We start from the raw sequence: 17,899 nt of genomic DNA on the forward strand, positions 1-17,899 counted from the left end.
TCCCAGTGCCAATGTCCCCATCCCAGTGCCAATGTCCCTTTCCCAGTGCCAATGTCCCCTTCCTAGTGCCAAAGTCCCCTTCTCAGTGCCAAAGTCCCCTCCCAGTGCCAATGTCCCCTCCCAGTGCCAACGTCCCCTCCCCACTCCCAGTATCCTCTCCCCAATCCCAGTGTCCCTATCCCTCTCCCAAAGTCCCCTCCCCACTCCCCATGTCCCCTCCCAGTGCCCGGGCTCACACACACCACAGCCTCACTGGAGTGACGGGTTTTTACTGGTGTGACACAGGGGATCCCGTCCGTGCCCCCCCCCCGCGTGTCCCTCGCAGTCCCTGCTGTCCCCAAGGGGGGACCCGGCCCGGCTGTGACCCTACGGTGCCACCCTGGCACCTGTCCTGCCATCCCAGATGACACTGACACGGGCGGGCGTGATGGGCCTGGAGGGCACGGTGTCCCCAAAGGTGCCACTGCCAGGCCTGTCCCCAGTGGTGCCATTGTCCCTGTCAGACCAATCCCTGTCCCCAATGGTGACACTGTCCCTGCCTGACCAGTCCCTGTCCCCAGGGGTGGCACTGCCACTGCCATGCCTGTCCCCAGTGGTGCCACTGTCCCTGTCAGACCAATCCCTGTCCCCAATGGTTCCACTGTCCCTGCCTGACCAGTCCCTGTCCCCAGGGGTGCCACTGTCCCTGTCAGACCAATCCCTGTCCCCAATGGTGCCACTGTCCCTGTCAGACCAGTCCCCCCTGGGGACAGCAGCACTGCCCCTGGACGGGCACTCCCTGTCTGATTCCATGGCACTGCCACTGCCAGGCCTGTCCCTGCCTGCGACAGTGCCACTGAACCTTCCTGAGCAGTCCCTGTCCCCAGTGGTGGCCCTGTCCCTGCCTGTCCAGTCCCTGTTCCCAATGGTGCCACTGTCCCTGCCTGACCAGTCCCTGTCCCTAATGGTGGCACTGTCCCTGTCTGTCCAGTTCCTGTCCCTAACGGTGGCCCTGTCCCTGGATGGACACTCCCTGTAGACAGTGGTGACACTGTCCCTACCTGACCAGTCCCTGTCCCCAATGGTGACACTGTCCCTGCCTGTCCAGTCCCTGTCAGGGATGGTGGCACTGTCCCTGTCTGTCCAGTCTCTGTCCCCAGTGGTGGCACTGCCCCTACCAGACCAGTCCCCCCTGGGCTGGCACTCCCTGACAGGGACGGTGACACTGCCAGGCCTGTCCCAAATGGTGGCACTGTCCCTACCTGACCAGTCTCTGTCCCTACTGGTGGCACTCTCCCTACCTGACCAGTCCCTGTCCCTAATGGTGGCACTCTCCCTACCTGACCAGTCCCTGTCCCTAATGGTGCCACTGTCCCTACCTGACCAGTCTCTGTCCCCAGTGGTGGCACTGTCCCTGGATGGGCACTCCCTGTCAAGGACAGTGGCCCTGTCCCTGCCTGTCCAGTCTCTGTCCCCAGTGCTAGCCCTGATCCTGCTGGACCAGTCCCTGTCCCCAGTGGTGGCACTGTCCCTACCAGACCAGTCTCTGCCCCTAATGGTGGCCCTGTCCCTACCTGACCAGTCCCTGTCCCCAATGGTGGCACTGTCCCTGCCTATCCAGTACCTGTCCCCAGTGGTGGCCCTGTCCCTGCCAGACCAGTCCCTGTCAGGAATGGTGGCCCTGCCAGGCCTGTCCCCAATGGCAGCACTGTCCCTGCCTGTCCAGTCCCTGTCCCCAGTGGTGGCACTGTCCCTACCAGACCAGTCTCTGTCTGACACGGTGGCACTGTCCCTCCTGTCCCTGCCAGACCTGTCCCCCCTGGGGACAGCAGCACTGCCCCTGGGGGGGCACTCCCTGTCTAACACAGTGGCACTGTCCCTGCTGTCCCTGCCAGGCCTGTCTCCAATGGTGGCACTGTCCCTGGATGGGCACTTCCTGTAGACAGTGGCACTGTCCCTTCCTGACCAGTCCCTGTCCCCAGGGCTGCCACTGTCCCTGCCAGACCAGTCCCTGTCCCCAGGGGTGGCCCTGTCCCTGCCAGACCAGTCCCTGTCCCCAGGAGTGGCCCTGTCCCTGCCAGACCAGTCCCCCCTGGGGACAGCAGCACTGCCCCTGGATGGGCACTCCCTGTCTGACACGGTGGCACTGTCCATGCTGTCGCTGCCAGATCTGTCCCCAATGGTGGCACTGTCCCTACCTGACCAGTCCCTGTCTGACATGGTGGCACTGTCCCTGCTGTCCCTGCCTGACCAGCCCCCCCTGGGGACAGCAGCACTGTCACTGCCAGGCCTGTCCCCAGTGGTGCCACTGTCCCTGCCTGACCAGTCCCCGTCCCGAATGGTGGCACTGTCCCTGTCTGTCCAGTCCCTGTCCCCAGGAGTGGCCCTGTCCCTGCCAGACCAATTCCCCCTGGGCACAGCAGCACTGCCCCTGGGCAGGCACTCCCTGTCTGACACGGTGGCACTGTCCCTGCTGTCCCTGCCAGATCTGTCCCCAGTGGTGCCACTGTCCCGTCCTGTCCAGTCCCTGTCCCTAATGGTGCCACTGTCCCTGCCTGACCACTCCCTGTGAGACACAGTGCCACTGTCCCTTTCTGACCACCCCCTGTCCCCAGTGGTGCCCCTGTCCCTACCTGACCAGTCCCTGTCTGACACGGTGGCACTGTCCCTGCTGTGCCTGCCAGATCTGTCCCCAATGGTGGCACTGTCCCTACCTGACCAGTCCCTGTCTGACATGGTGGCACTGTCCCTGCTGTCCCTGCCTGACCAGCCCCCCCTGGGGACAGTGGCATTGTCCCTACCTGACCAGCCCCCCCTGGGGACAGTGGCACTGCCCCTGGGCGGGCACTCCCTGACAGGGATGAATGCACTGCCACTGCCTGACCAGTCTCTGTCCCCAATGGTGGCACTGCCACTGCCAGGCCTGTCCCCAGTAGTACCACTGTCTCTTCCTGTCCAGTCCCTGTCCCCAGGGGTGCCACTGTCCCTGCCAGACCAGTCACCCCTGACAGGGATGGTGGCATTGCCAGGCCTGTCCCCAGGGGTGCCACTGTCCCTGCTTGACCAGTCCCTGTCAGGGATGGTGGCACTGTCTCTGTCAGGCCTGTCCCCAGCGGTGCCACTGTCCCTGGATGTGCACTCCCTGTCTGACATGGTGGCACTGTCCCTGCCTGACCAGTCTCCCCTGGGGACAGCAGCACTGTCCCTGGATGGGCACTCCCTGTCTGACATGGTGGCACTGGCACTGGCAGGCCTGTCCCCAGGGGTGGCACTGCCAGGCCTGTCCCTGTCCCCAGTGGTGGCACTGCCAGGCCTGTCCCTGTCCCCAGGGCTGGCACTGTCCCTGGGTGGGCACTCCCTGACAGGGACGGTGGCACTGCCACAGGCCAGCGTGTCCCCGAGGGGGGGCAGGGCGTGCCCGGGCACCCTGGACTCCACGATGGCAGCGGTGACACGGGGGATGGACTCCCCGACCAGCACGGTGGCACTGACAAAGACGGGCGTGTCCACGATGGTGACAGTGCCCCGGGACTGGCTGCTCCTGACGGGGACAGTGACACTGCCCAGGATCCTCCTGTCCATCACGGAGCCGCTCAGCGTCACCAGCGCGTCCACGATGGTGGCAGTGCCCCGGGATGGGCAGTCCCTGATGGGGACAGTGGCACTGCTGTCCCCAGCCGTGCCACAGGCCCAGAAGGGGCTGTCCCTGGCGGGGATGGTGGCACAGGCGGTGACAGGCGTGTCCACGATGGTGGCAGTGCCCCTGGATAGGCTGTCCCTGACGGGGACAGTGGCACTGCCAGCAGCCAGCCTGGCCCCAGGAGTGCCACTGTCCCTGGAGGGGCAGTACCTGGCAGGAGTGGTGTCACTGTCAGTGGCCAGCCTGTCCCCAACCGTGTCACTGTCCCTGACCAGCCTGTCCCCAATGGTGCCACTGTCCCTGACCAGCCTGTCCCCAACCATGTCACTGTCCCCGACCAGCCTGTCCCCAACCATGTCACTGTCCCTGACCAGCCTGTCCCCAACGGTGCCACTGTCAGTGACCAGCCTGTCCCCAATGGCGTCACTGTCCCTGACCAGCCTGTCCCCAACCGTGTCACTGTCCCTGACTAGCTTGTCCTCAATGGGGACAGTGCCACTGTCCCCAGCTGGGCTGTCCCTAATGGGGACAGTGGCACTGGCAGTGACCAGCCTGTCCTCAATGGGGACAGTGGCAGTGGCAGTGACTGGCACGTCCCTGGCAGTGTCACTGTGCCCAGCTGGCCTGTCCTTGACAGGGACAGTGGCACTGCCCCTGCCTGGCCTGTCCCCACTGTCAGTGGCACTGGGTGACCTGTCCCTGCTGGGCATGGTGGCACTGTCCCTGACCATCCTGACCCCACTGCCACTGGGCCTGGGTGGCCTGTCCCTGACAGGCATGGTGGCACTGCCACCAACTGGTGTGTCCCCAGGGGTGCCATGGCTCCTGTCCCCACTTCCACTAGCCCTAGGTGACCTGTCCCTGATGGGGACACTGCCACTGCCAGCGACCCTCCTGTCCCCAGTGATGGCACTGTCCCTGGCTGTGCTGTCCTTAACAGGGATGGTGGCAGTGCCCCTGCTCAGCCTGTCCCCACTGCCACCATCTCTGGGTGACCTGTCCCTGATGGGGACACTGCCACTGCTCCTGCCTGGCCTGTCCCCAGGGGTGGCACTGCCCCTGGCTGTGCTGTCCTTAACAAAGACAGTGGCACTGCCACCAGCTGAGCTGTCCCTGATGGTGACAGTGCCACTGCCCCTAACCAGCTTGTCCCTGATGGTGCCACCACCCCTGCCTGGCCTGTCCTCGACAGGGACAGTGGCACTGCTCCTGCCCAGTCTGTCCCTACTGCCACCGTCTCTGAGTGACCTGTCCCTGATGGGGACACTGCCACTGCTCCTGCCTGTCCTATCCCCAGGGGTGGCACTGCTCCTGTCTGACCTGTCCCCAGGGGTGGCACTGCTCCTGGGTGTACTGTCCCTGACAGGGACAGTGGCACTGTCACTAATTGGCCGGTCCCCACTGCCACCATCTCTGGGTGACCTGTCCCTGATAGGGACACTGCCACTGCTCCTGCCTGGCCTGTCCCCAGGGGTGGCACTGCTCCTGCCTGGCCTGTCCCCAGGGGTGGCACTGCTCCTGGAGTAGGTGTACTTAATTGGGACAGTGGCACTATCAGTGACAGGCTTGTCCCCACTGCCACCATCCCTGGGTGACCTGTCCCTTACAGGGATGGTGGTGGCACTGCTCCTACCCGATCTGTCCCCACTGCCACTGTCCCTGGTGGCACTGCCCCTTCCTGACCTGTCCCCAGCAGTCATGGCCCTGGGTGAGCTGTCCCTGATGGGGACAGTGGCACTGCTCCTGCCTGGCCTGTCCCCAGTCATGGTGACCCTGGGTGAGCTGTCCCTGACAGGGACGGTGGCACTGCCCTTGCCCGGTCTGTCCCCAGGAGTGGCACTGCCCCTGACTCTGCTGTCCCTGACAGGGACGGTGGCACTGCCACTGACAGGCCTGTCCCCACTGCCACTGTCTCTAGGTGACCTGTCCCTGACAGGGATGGTGGCACTGCCACTGTCCCTGGGTGACCTGTCCCTGACAGGGATGGTGGCACTGCCACTCACAGGCCTGTCCCCAGGGCTGGCACTGCCCTTGGGTGTACTGTCCTTAGCAGGGACAGTGGCACTGCCAGGGACTGGCCTGTCCCCAGGGGTGGCACTGCCAGGGACTGGCCTGTCCCCACTGCCAGCCTGGGGTGACCTGTCCCTGCTGGGGACACTGCCACTGCCCCTGCCTGGCCTGTCCCTCCTGGAGTAGGTGTACTTAACTCGGACACTGCCACTGCCCACGGCAGGCTCGTCCCCAACAGGGATGGTGGCACTGTCACCAGCTGGGCTGTCCCCAGTGTTGGCACTGCCCGTGGATGAGCTGTCCTTGAGTGGGACAGTGGCACTGCCACCAGCTGGGCTGTCCTTGATGGGAATGGTGGCACTGCCAGTAACTGATCTGTCCCCAGGGCTGGCACTACTGCTGGATGAGCTGTCCCTGACAGGGACAGTGGCACTGCCACCAGCTGGGCTGTCCCTTACAGGGATGGTGGCACTACCAGTGACAGGCTTGTCCCTGACAGGGATGGTGCCACTGCCACCGGCTGTGCTGTCCCTGATGGGAATGGTGACACTGCCAGAGACTAACCTGTCCCCAGGGGTGGCACTGCCCATGGGTGAGCTGTCCCTGACAGGGATGGTGGCACTGCCACTGACTGGCCTGTCCCTAGAGGTGGCACTGCCAATGACCAGCTTGTCCCTGACAGGGACAGTGCCACTGGCTCTGGATGGATCGGCCTTGACAGGGACAGTGGCACTGCCACCAGCTGGGCTGTCCCTGACAGGGAGAGTGGCACTCCTGGTGACAGGCCTGTCCCCAGTAGTGCCACCGGCTCGGGGTGAGCTGTCCCTGACAGGAATGGTGGCACTGCCACTGACAGGCCTGTCCCCAGTGCTGGCACTGCCCTGGGATGGACTGGCCTTGACAGGGACACTGCCACTGCCACCGGTCATGGGGACAGTGGCACTCCTGGTGACTGGCTTGTCCCCAGTGGTGCCACTGGCCCTGGATGGATCGGCCTTGACAGGGACAGTGGCACTGCCACTAGCTGGGCTGTCTCTGACAGGGATGGTGGCACTCCTGGTGACAGGTCTGTCCCCAATAGTGCCACTGGTGCTAGAGAGGCTGTCCCTGACAGAGTTGGTGGCACTGCCACTGACAGGCCTGTCCCCAGTGTTGGCACTGGCCCTGGATGAGCTGTCCCTAACAGGGACAGTGGCACTCCTGGTGACAGACCTGTCCCCAGTAGTGCCACTGACCTGGGATGAGGTGTCCTTGACAGGGACAGTGACATTTCCAGTCACAGGCCTGTCCCCAGTGGTGGCACTACCAGTAACCGGCTTGTCCTTGACGGGGACAGTGCCACTACTGGTTGACCTGTCCCCAGTGCTGGCACTGCCTGTGGATGGACCAGCCTTGACAGGGACAGTGGCACTGCCACCAGCTGGGTTGTCCCTGCTGGGAATGGTGGCACTCCTAGTGACAGGCCTGTCCCCAGTGTCACTGGCCCTGAATGAGATGTCCCTGACAGGGACAGTGGCACTGCCACCAGCTGGGCTGTCCTTGGTGGGAATGGTGGCACTGACTGTGACTGGCTTGTCCCCAGTGTCACTGGCCCTGGATGAGCTGTCCCTGACAGGGATGGTGGCACTGCCAGTGACAAGCTTGTCCTTGACAGGGACAGTGGCACTCCTGGTGACAGGCCTGTCCCCAGTGTCACTGGCCCTGGGTGAGCTGTCCTTGACAGGGATGGTGGCACTGCCACCAGCTGGGCTGTCCTTGATGGGAACGGTGGCACTCCTGGTGACAGGCCTGTCCCCAACAGTGCCACTACCTTGGGATGGATTGGCCTTGACAGGGACACTGCCACTGCTGCCAGCCCTGGGGACAGTGGCACTCCTGGTGACAGGCCTGTCCCCAGTGCTGGCACTGCCACCAGCTGGACTTTCCCTGACAGGGACAGTGGCACTTCTAGTGACAGGCCTGTCCCTAGTAACACCACTGGCCCAGGGTGAACTGTCCTTACTGGGGACAGTGGCACTGCCACCAGCTGGGCTGTCCTTGACTGGGACTGTGACAGTCCCACCAGCCATGTGGACAGTGGCACTCCTAGTGACAGGCCTGTCCCCAACAGTGCCACTGCCCTGAGATGAGCTGACAGGGATGGTGGCACTGCCAGTGACCTCAGGGCTGGCACTGCCCTGAGATGGACTGTCCCTGACAGGGACAGTGGCACTGTCACCAGCTGGGCTGTCCCTGATGGCAATGGTGGCACTCCTGGTGACAGGCCTGTCCCCAGCAGTGCCACTGCTCTGGGGTGAGCTGTCCCTGACAGGGACAGTGTCACTGCCACTTCCTGGTCTGTCCCCAGTGTCACTGACCCTGGCTGGGCTGTCCTCAACAGGGGTGGTGGCAGTGCCAGTGACCAATCTGTCCCCAATGTCACTGGACATGGGTGAGCTGTCCTTGACAGGGACAGTGGCACTGCCAAAGTCTGGCTTGTCACTGGCAGGGACAGTGGCACTGCCACCAGCAGGAGAGCCACCAGGAGGGATGCTGGCACTGCCACTGACTGGGCTGTCCCCAACAGGGACAGTGGCACTGTCACTGACTGGGCTGTCCCCAACAGGGACAGTGCCACTGCCACTGACAGGGCTGTCCCCAGTGTGGATGGTGTCATTATCACTGACCAGCCTGTCCCCAACAGGGACAGTGCCACTGCCCCCAGCCAGGCTGTCCCCAAGGCGGATGGTGGCATTGCCATTGACCAAGCTGTCCCCATGGGGCACACTGGCATTGCCACTGGCCGTGCTGTCCCCAGTGGGGACAGTGGCACTGCCACTAACTGAACTGTCCCCAAGGGGGACAGTGGCACTGCCACCACCAGGAGAGCCACCATCAGGGATACTGCCACTAACTGAACTGTCCCCAACAGGGATGGTGGCACTGACACTGACTGAGCTGTCCCCAAGGGGGACAGTGGCACTGCCATTGACTGAACTGTCCCCAACAGGGACAGTGCCACTGGCACCGACCACACTGTCCCCAAGGGGAACAGTGTCACTGCCACTGACTGGACAGTCCTCAAGCACGAGGGTGATAAATGCCACAGTGTCACTGCCATCACCAGGACTGTCCCCAAGTGTCACAGTCCCACTGCCACCACCCGCACTGTCCCTGAGTGCCACAGTGCCACTGCCACCACTCACATTGTCCCCAAGTGCCACAGTGCCACTGCCACCACCCACACTGTCCCCAAGGGGAATGGTGGCACTGCCACCACCCATACTGTCCTCGAGTGTCACAGTGCCACTGCCACCATCCACACTGTCCCCAAGTGCCACAGTGCCACTGCCACCACCCACACTGTCCCCAAGGGGAACGGTGGCACTGCCACCACCCACACTGTCCCCGAGTGCCACAGTGCCACTGCCACCACCCACACTGTCCCCAAGGGGAACGGTGGCACTGCCATTAATCGAACTGTCCGTAAGTGTGACAGTGGCACTGCCACCCCCCGGACTGTCCCCACCCATGGTGTCACTGCCACCCCCCGGGCTGTCCCCACCCCCCGTGTCACTATCCACATCCATGCTGTCCCCCCCTCCTCCCCAGCCCCGCCGCCCCCCGCCGCGTCCCCGGCGGGCACAGTGGCACTGCCACCCCCGGGCGTCCCCCCCTCGTCCCCCTTGGGCACCTCCACGTCCTCGGGCGACCCCGCCGCGTCCCCTCCCCTCTTGCGGGGCCTCCCCTCCTCCTTTCAGCGCGGTGGCCCCGTCCCCCTCCCCCGCTCGCCTCCAGGGCGCGCTTGGTGGCCTTGCCGCGCTGTCCCTCGCTGTCCCTGGCCGGGGTCTCCCCCGCGGGGACCCCCACCCCGGGCAGCAGCACGTTGAGCACGGGGATGGCCCCGGGGGGGCTCAGCAGCCCCGCGGGCCCGGCGGCCCCGGGGGCCAGCGCCGTCCCCACGGGCAGCGGCAGCGCCACCTTCACGGTGCCACCGGCCAGCGGCGCCGCCGTCAGCTTGGGGACGATGACGGGAGGGGCGGCGCGCACGGGGGTGACGCCGGGGGCCGGGGGGCGCTCGGGGATGCGGGGCAGCAGCAGCGGCAGCCGCGCCACCAGCGCCGTCACCTGCGGGCTGCTGGCGGAGCGCGGCGCCTCCGGCGGCGGCTTCTTCTTCTCGGGCCGCGGCGGGACCCCGGCCCTGGGGACAGCGTCCTTCCTGGCCTGCGGGGACACGCCGAGGGGACAGCGGGCTCGGGGACAGCGCACAGCGCTCGCCCGGCCGAGGGGAGGGGTCGGGGGCTCACCTGCTCCGGGCCGTGCTCGCCGCTGTCCGAGGGGTCCGGGCCGTTCTTTTTGGGGGGCGCGGGAGGGCGGGGGTCCTGGGGGGGCTTGTCTGTGTTCTCTGTGGGGGGAGGGGCGGGAGTGAGCGGGGGGGACATTGGGAGTGGGGAGGGGGGAGTGTCCCCAAGGCAGCGGCAGTGTCCCCAGCGTGTTGGCGGTGTCCCCATGTCCCCAGGGTCCCCAGGCAGTGCCCCCATGTCCCCAAGGCAGTGACAGTGTCCCCAGCGCAGTGTCAGTGTCCCCAGGGTGGTGGCAGTGTCCCCACGGCAGTGTCCCCAATGTCCGCAAGGCAGTGTCAGTGCCCCCATGTCCCCAGGGTGTCCCCATGTCCCCAGGGCAGTGTCAGTGTCCCCGTGTCCCCAGGGCAGTGTCCCCAGGGTGTCCCCGTGTCCCCAGGGTGTCCCCGTGTCCCCAGGGCAGTGTCAGTGTCCCCATGTCCCCAGGGTGTCCCTGTGTCCCCAGGGTGTCCCCGTGTCCCCAGGGCAGTGTCAGTGTCCCCGTGTCCCCAGGGCAGTGTCTCCGTGTCCCCCAGGGTGTTCCCGTGTCCCCAGGGCAGTGTCAGTGTCCCCGCGGTGTTCCCGTGTCCCCATGGCAGTGTCCCCAGGGTGTCCCCGTGTCCCCAGGGTGTCCCCGTGTCCCCACGAGTGTCCCTGTGTCCCCAGGGTGTCCCCGTGTCCCCATGGTGTCACTGTGTCCCCAGGGTGTCCCCATGTCCCCAGGGTGTCCCCCCGTGTCCCCAGGGTGTCCCCGTGTCCCCAGGGTGTCCCCGTGTCCCCAGGGCAGTGTCCCCAGGGTGTCCCCGTGTCCCCAGGGCAGTGTCCCCAGGGTGTCCCCATGTCCCCAGGGTGTCCCCGTGTCCCCAGGGCAGTGTCCCCGTGTCCCCAGGGCGCCCCCTGCCGGCTGACCCGAGAGCACCATGGCCATGAGCAGCTCAGCGTGGGCGCCGCGGGAGCTGATGAGGTGCTGCTGCAGCAGGAACTGCGCCACCTCCACGATGCTGCCGAACGAGCGCTTGAGGATCTTCTCAGCCCAGTCACAGGTGAGGGCACAGGCGGCCTCTGTCACCTCCCGGCTGTGGGACTGTGCCAGCTCGGCCAGCTCTGACTGCTGGGGACAGGGACAGTGACATGGGGACAGGGACAGTAACAGGGGAACAGTGACAGTGACATGGGGACAGTGACAGTGACATGGGGACAGGGACAGTCTCTGTCACCTCCCAGCTGTGGCACTGCCCCAGCTTGGCCAGCTCCAACTGCTGGGGACAGGGACAGTGACATGGGGACAGTGACAGTGACAGGGGACAGTGATAGTTACAGGGCAACAGGGACAGTGACAGCCTCTGTCACCTCTCGGCTGTGGGACTGCCCCAGCTCGGCCAGCTCCAACTGCTGGGGACAGGGACAGTGACATGGGGACAGGGACAGTGACATGGGGACAGTGACAGCCTCTGTCACCTCCCAGCTGTGGCACTGCCCCAGCTCGGCCAGCTCCAACTGCTGGGGGACATGGGGACATGAGAGAGGGGACAGGGGACAGCAGGAGGGTCACAGAGTGGCAGTGGGGATAGGAGGAGGTCACAGAGCAGGGCAGGACACCGGGATGGATTCATGGGGCAAAGCAGGACCCAGCATCCCAAAAAATCCCATCAATCCCATAAACTCCATCCCATAAATCCCATAAACTCCATCCCATAAATCCCATAACAAATCCCATAACAAACCCCCCCAGCCCCATCCCTCCCCTGTGGGATTCCCCCCTCCCCACTCACGCTCTCGGTGGCTTTCAGGTCCAGGCTGGGCAGGGGAGGAAGGCTCACCACCGTCTTCCTCCGGATCCCCCCGTAGCAGTACGTGGGGAGAGTCAGGGAGACATCCCAAAAAATGAGAAAGGAGCCCTGGGGGACCCTGGGAATGGGGAAATGGGGAAATAAAGGGGGAAAAATGGGGGGGGGGGAATAGGAAAATATGGGGCAAAAATGGGAAATAAAAGGGAAAATATGGGGGAAAACAGGAAATAAAGGGAAAAGAGGGGAAATGGGGAGAAAATTGGAAAAAAGGGGGGAAGAGGAAAAGGGGAAAAAGGAGGAAAAAGGGGGGGAAATTGGGGGAAGAAAGGGGAAAAGGGAGGAAAATGGGACAAAACAGGGAAAAAGGAGGAAAAGGAAAAAACAGGAGAAAACGGGGGAAAATGGGAAAAGGCAGGGAAGGAGAAAAATGGGGGAAAATGGGAAAAAAGTGGGAAAAAGTGTGGAAAAGTGGGAAAAGCAGCAGGTGGCCCCAGGAAGTGCAGCACAGGGAAGGATATTTGGATTGCCCTCGGCCCCCCAGGCGCCGGGCTTTGATGTTGGGGAAGATTTCCCGGATGATTTTGCCAAAATTGGCCGTGCTGAGCGGGCGGCAGCCGAGGTTGTCACAGTAACGCCTGGGGGAGGGAAAATGGGAAAATCCTGGGGTATTCCCAAAGAATTCCATTAAAAAGGGACACAGGGATGTGGGATAGCAGGACAAGGGGACATGGGGACAGGGGGACACAAGGACACAGGGCTATGGGGACACAGGGACATGGGGACACAGTGACACAGGGATACAGGGACACGGGGACATGGGGACACAGGGACACAGGGACATGGGGACACAGTGACACAGGGATACAGGGACACGGGGACATGGGGACACAGGGTCATGGGGACACAGGGACATGGTGACACAGTGACACAGGGACACAGTAACCCAGGGACACAGGGACACAGGAACATGGGGACATGGGGACACAGGGACACGGCAACAAGGACACAGGGATATGGTGACACAGGGACATGGGGACAGAGGGACACAGTGACACAATGACACAGTGACAGTGACACAGTGACACAGTGACACAGTGACACAGTGACACAGTGACTTGTCTCACTTGTAGGCGTCGTAGACGTCCTGCTTGGGCAGGCAGGTGTCCGTGACACAGTGACACAATGACACAGTGACACAGCGACACAGGGACATGGTGACACAGGGACACAATGACACAGTGACACAGGGACACAATGACACAGTGACACAGTGACACAGTGACACAGTGACACAGTGACACTTGTCTCACTTGTAGGCGTCGTAGACGTCCTGCTTGGGCAGGCAGGTGTCCGTGACACAGTGACACAGGGACACAATGACACAATGACACAGTGACACAGGGACACAGGGACACAATGACACAGTGACAGTGACACAGTGACACAGTGACACGGTGACACAATGACACAGCGACACAGGGACACGGTGACACAGGGACACAATGACACAGTGACACAGGGACACAATGACACAATGACACGGTGACACAGTGACACAGTGACACAGTGACACAGTGACACTTGTCTCACTTGTAGGCGTCGTAGACGTCCTGCTTGGGCAGGCAGGTGTCCGTGTGCTCCTCCAGGTGGTTGCGGATCCAGCTGCAGGCGTGCATGTGCTCGGCCGTGGCCAGCGAGCTGAGCTCCAGAGAGCCACTGCTGCTGGGGCAGGGGACAGCAGGGGACAGCAGGGGGACAGGGGACAGCCTGTGGGTATTGCTGTGCCAGCTCCGCTGTGACACTGCCCTCCTGAGCCATCCCCAGGCCAGCTCCATCCCACTGATCCCATCCCACTGATCCCATCCCACTGATCCCATCCCACTGATCTCACCCCACTGATCCCATCCCACTGATCCCATCCCACTGATCTCACCCCACTGATCCCACCCCACTGATCCCATCCCACTGATCCCATCCCATTGATCCCATCCCATTGATCCCATCCCATCCCATCGATCCCATCCCATTGATCCCATCCCATCCCATTGATCCCATCCCATTGATCCCATCCCATCCCATTGATCCCATCCCATCCCATTGATCCCATCCCATTGATCCCATCCCATCTCTGGCCCAGCTCCATCCCATCTAGTCCCATCCCATCAATCCCCAAAATCCCATAAATCCCATAAATCCAATCCCATCCCACCCCATGGATCCCATTCCCTGGATCCCACAGATCCCACTATCCCATTATCCCATCCCACCCTGGATTCCACCCCATGGATCCCAAATCCACAGATGCCAAACCCCACAGACCCCATTCCCTGGATCCCCCAGCCCCATCCCCACCTCTTCTCTCCCAGGCTGGGCCCCGAGGGCAGCTGCAGGTACAGGTAGAGTTTGTCACTGTCTGAGAACTTCTGCACATCCTGCTGCTCTCAGGGACAGGGACAGGGACAGGGACAGGTCAGGGATCTGCCCCAAATCCCAGAATTCCCACCCAGCATTCCTGGAAAACACTCACCAGGATGGAATCCACCTTGCTCTGCACGGATTTGCTGCAGGGGGCAGAGATCAGGGTCAGGGATCGTCCCAAAAATCCTGGGATGGATCCCAAAAATCCCAGGATTGATCCCAAAAATCCCGGGATTGATCATCCCAAAAATCCCAGGATCCATCCCAAAAATCCCAGGATCCCAAGCCCAGCTCCTCCCATAAGAATTCCTGGGGTGTCCCATAACAATTCCCAGGATTCCCCATAAGAGTTCCTGAGCTGTCCCATAAGAACTCCCAAGGTTTCCTGTAGGAATTCCTGGGATGGTCAAGAAGAATTCCCAGGGTTTCCCATAAGAATTCCCAGGGTGGTCTCTAGGAATTCCTGGGGTGTCCTGTAGGAATTTCCAAGTTTTCCCATAAGAATTCCTGAGGTTTCCCATAAGAATTCTCGAGGTTTCCCATAAGAATGCCCAGATTTTCCCTATAAGAATCCCCATTTTTCCCCCAGAAATTCCCGTTTTTCCCCCAGGAGTCCCTTACGAGATGTTGCCCCGCAGCTCCTGCAGCAGCGTGCTGGACTCGGTGGCCCCTCCCCGGGCATTGGTGGCCACCCCCGAGCCCTTCCTGGTGGCCCTGGGCCCCTCCTCGGCCATGGCAGCTCCTCCCGCTGGGAGCAGCAAATCTGAATTTTAACAAAAGGGAATTTTCAGTTAAAATGGGGAATTAATCCTGCTGTTGTGGTGGGAGGGGTGGGCATGGATATGGGGACATGGGGACAGGGAAAAGGGACAGGGGACAGAGAAAAGGGACAGGGGTCCCAGGGACATGGGGACACCAGGACAGGGATCAGGGACAGGGACATGGCCAGGGACCCTGGGTTGGGGTGTGGGGACATCAGGACAGGGGGACATGGAGACATGGGGACATCAGGACAGGGGACACGGGGACAAGGGGCCCAGGGACATGGGGACACCAGGACAGGGGACATCAGGGACAGGAGGACACCAGGACATGGGGACATCAAGACAGAGGAACTTGGGGACACTAGGACAGGGAGACAGAAGGACAGGGGGACATGGGGACATCAGGACATGGGGACATCAAGACAGAGGAACTTGGGGAGACCAGGACAGGGAGTCTGCAGGGACATGGGGACAGGGACCCCAGGGACAGAGGGACACCGGGACAGGGGACATGGGGACACCAGGACCAGACCCACAGGGCCACCAGGAAGAGCTTACGGGGTCAGGAGGCCAAGGGCCACCAGGAAGTGAATCCCGGGGCCGCGGGGCCGCCGGAAGTGATCCCGGGGGCCAGGAGACCACCGGAAAGCGACCCCCCCGGGGCCACGGCGACACGGGACAGCAGGAAGCGACCCCCGGGGCTGAGAGGCCACCGGAAGCCCCCCCGGGGCTGTGAGGCCACCAGAAGCGCCCCGGGGCCACCGCCGCGCTCCCCGCGGCTCCCGGCGCTCCCGGCCCGGTACCGGGGCTCGGACCCCCCGTCCCGCGCGGTGTCCCCGCGCTGTCCCCAACTCTGTGCCCACCCCCCCTCCCCCATCAGCCCCGCACCCACCTGGTCCCGTCCTGTTCGGGGGGGGTCCCAAAAATGATTTTGGGGGGGTCGGGGGTGGGAGGGGGGGGGGAGGGGAGGGGTCCCGCCACGTGCCCCGCGCCCCCCGCGCGAACCGAAAGTAGACGCGCCCCTCGCTCAGCCGCGCGCGCGGCCCCTTCTTTTTTCTGATTGGCCGCGGCGCCGCTGGTCTGCCCGGATACGGCGGAACCCGCGGCTCTGATTGGCTGAGCGCCCCCGCCCGCCCCGCGCTCGGCGGGGGGTGAGCGGCCGGATGCGACGGGGCGGGAGGGGCTGAAATCTGCCTGGCAACAGCGATCTGATTGGTCGGGGCGGGCGGCGCGCGGGGAGACGGGTGCGGGGCGAGCGTGCAAAGGGGTGTGCAAGGGATGGTCACGTGGATGAGTGTGCAAAGGGGTCTGTCATGTGTCTGTGTCACGTGTGTGAGTGTGCAAGGGTTGGTCACGTGATGGGATTGCGTAATTAGTGTGTAAAGGTGATGATGAACCCAAAGAAATTTTTTTTCTGCCTAAAAAAAAAAAAAAAAATATTATCCTGGATTTCCCCAGAGAGGCCGAATTCCACGGATCCCATCCCAAAAGAAAAGAAAAGAAAAACATTGAAAAGAGGAGAAATTCTGGAAAAATTACAGAAAATCCGGGTCCAAAAATCCCATGGAACAGAGGGAAAACTCCAGAAAATCTAACCATCCCAAAAAAAAAACCCATGGAGCAGCGGGAAAATTCTGCAGAACGTGGATACAAAAATCCCACATAACACAGGGCAATTACCCAGCCCGGGATATGTTTTTTCTGGGGTTTTTTTGGGGGGTTTTTTTTTGGGGTTTTTTTTTTTTTTTTTTTCTGGAATGAGACTCGGGAAGCTGCGGCTGATGCTGGGAAAACTTTATTGATTGTGGGGAAAGCAGAGCCGGGACAGGGACAGGGAATGACCCGGGATTGGGGATTGAGGGAATGACCCGGGATTGGGGATTGAGGGAATGTCCCGGGATTGGGGATTGAGGGAATGTCCCGGGATTGGGGATTGAGGGAATGTCCCGGGATTGGGGATTGAGGGAATGACCCGGGATTGGGGATTGAGGGAATGTCCCGGGATTGGGGATTGAGGGAATGACCCGGGATTGGGGATTGAGGGAATGACCCGGGATTGGGGATTGAGGGAATGTCCCGGGATTGGGGATTGAGGGAATGTCCCGGGATTGGGGATTGAGGGAATGTCCCGGGATTGGGGATTGAGGGAATGTCCCGGGATTGGGGATGGCGGGAATGTCCCGGGATTGGGGATTGAGGGAATGACCCGGGATTGGGGATTGAGGGAATGACCCGGGATTGGGGATTGAGGGAATGTCCCGGGATTTCCCAGGAGCAGCCGCGGGTCCCGGCGCTGCTTTGCCCGGAGCGGGATCGAGATTCCAGCGGGAACGGGAACCCCAAACTGAACAGCGAGGGGACCCCAAACCCTGGAATACCCTGAGAGGATCCCAAAATACGGGAATCACCCCAGGAGACCCCAAACTCATCACCCAGGGGATCCCAAACCCGGGAATCACACAGGGGACCCGAAACTCGGGAATTCCCCCACGGGATCCCAGACTCATCACCCAGGGGATCCCAAACCCGGGAATCACCCAAGGGACCCCAAACCCGGGAATTCCCCCACGGGACCCCAAACTCATCACCCAGGGGATCCCAAAGCCGGGAATACCCTGAGAGGATCCCAAACCCGGGAATTCCCCCACGGGATCCTAAACCAATCTCCCGAGATACCCCAATTGTGGGAATCACCCGAAAGGTCCCCAAATCTGGGCATCACCAGAGGGGACCCCAAATCCGGAAATAACCCAGGGCACCCCAAAATCCAGAATCCCCCCAATCCCATCACTCAGGGCACCCCAAAGGCAGAGTCTCCCCCAATCCCATCACCCAGGACACTCCAAACTCGCGATCTCCCCCAATCCCATCACCCAGGGCACCCCAAAGGCAGAGTCTCCCCCAGCCCCATCACCCCGCGCACCCCAAAGGCAGAGTCTCCCCCAGCCCCATCACCCCGCGCACCCCAAACCCGCGCTG

At 62.5% G+C, this 17,899-nt stretch overlaps 2 protein-coding genes and 1 long non-coding RNA gene across 3 annotated transcripts; 1 reads left to right on the forward strand and 2 right to left on the reverse strand.

Moving 5' to 3' along the window:
* Window positions 1-253: 253 nt before the first annotated feature.
* Window positions 254-9,351, reverse strand: LOC306813904 (uncharacterized protein). The gene is made up of 5 exons (XM_079329588.1): window positions 7,789-9,351; window positions 7,282-7,383; window positions 5,588-5,970; window positions 3,243-5,542; window positions 254-443 (listed from the first exon to the last, which is right to left on the reverse strand). The coding sequence occupies exons 1-5, from the start codon at window positions 9,196-9,198 to the stop codon at window positions 367-369; spliced, it is 4,272 nt and encodes a 1,423-aa protein (XP_079185714.1). The 5' UTR covers window positions 9,199-9,351; the 3' UTR covers window positions 254-366.
* Window positions 344-2,126, forward strand: LOC306813905. The gene is made up of 3 exons (XR_013777060.1): window positions 344-457; window positions 1,640-1,699; window positions 2,027-2,126. It is a non-coding gene; the product is annotated as an uncharacterized lncRNA (long non-coding RNA).
* Window positions 9,352-9,370: 19 nt separating the features above from the next.
* RFX5 (regulatory factor X5) lies at window positions 9,371-15,925 on the reverse strand (the record flags this gene model as incomplete). Its single annotated transcript, XM_079329708.1, has 10 exons — window positions 15,813-15,925; window positions 14,778-14,919; window positions 14,266-14,299; window positions 14,091-14,173; window positions 13,329-13,457; window positions 12,257-12,373; window positions 11,721-11,802; window positions 10,858-11,059; window positions 9,916-10,013; window positions 9,371-9,832 (listed from the first exon to the last, which is right to left on the reverse strand). Coding segments are annotated over exons 2-10 (1,320 nt in total), but the record flags the coding sequence as incomplete, so codon positions are not given.
* Window positions 15,926-17,899: the final 1,974 nt, after the last annotated feature.

This window comes from Erithacus rubecula (genome assembly GCF_903797595.1).
Source record: "Erithacus rubecula genome assembly, contig: SUPER_33_unloc_1, whole genome shotgun sequence".
NCBI classification, from domain to species: domain Eukaryota; kingdom Metazoa; phylum Chordata; class Aves; order Passeriformes; family Muscicapidae; genus Erithacus; species Erithacus rubecula.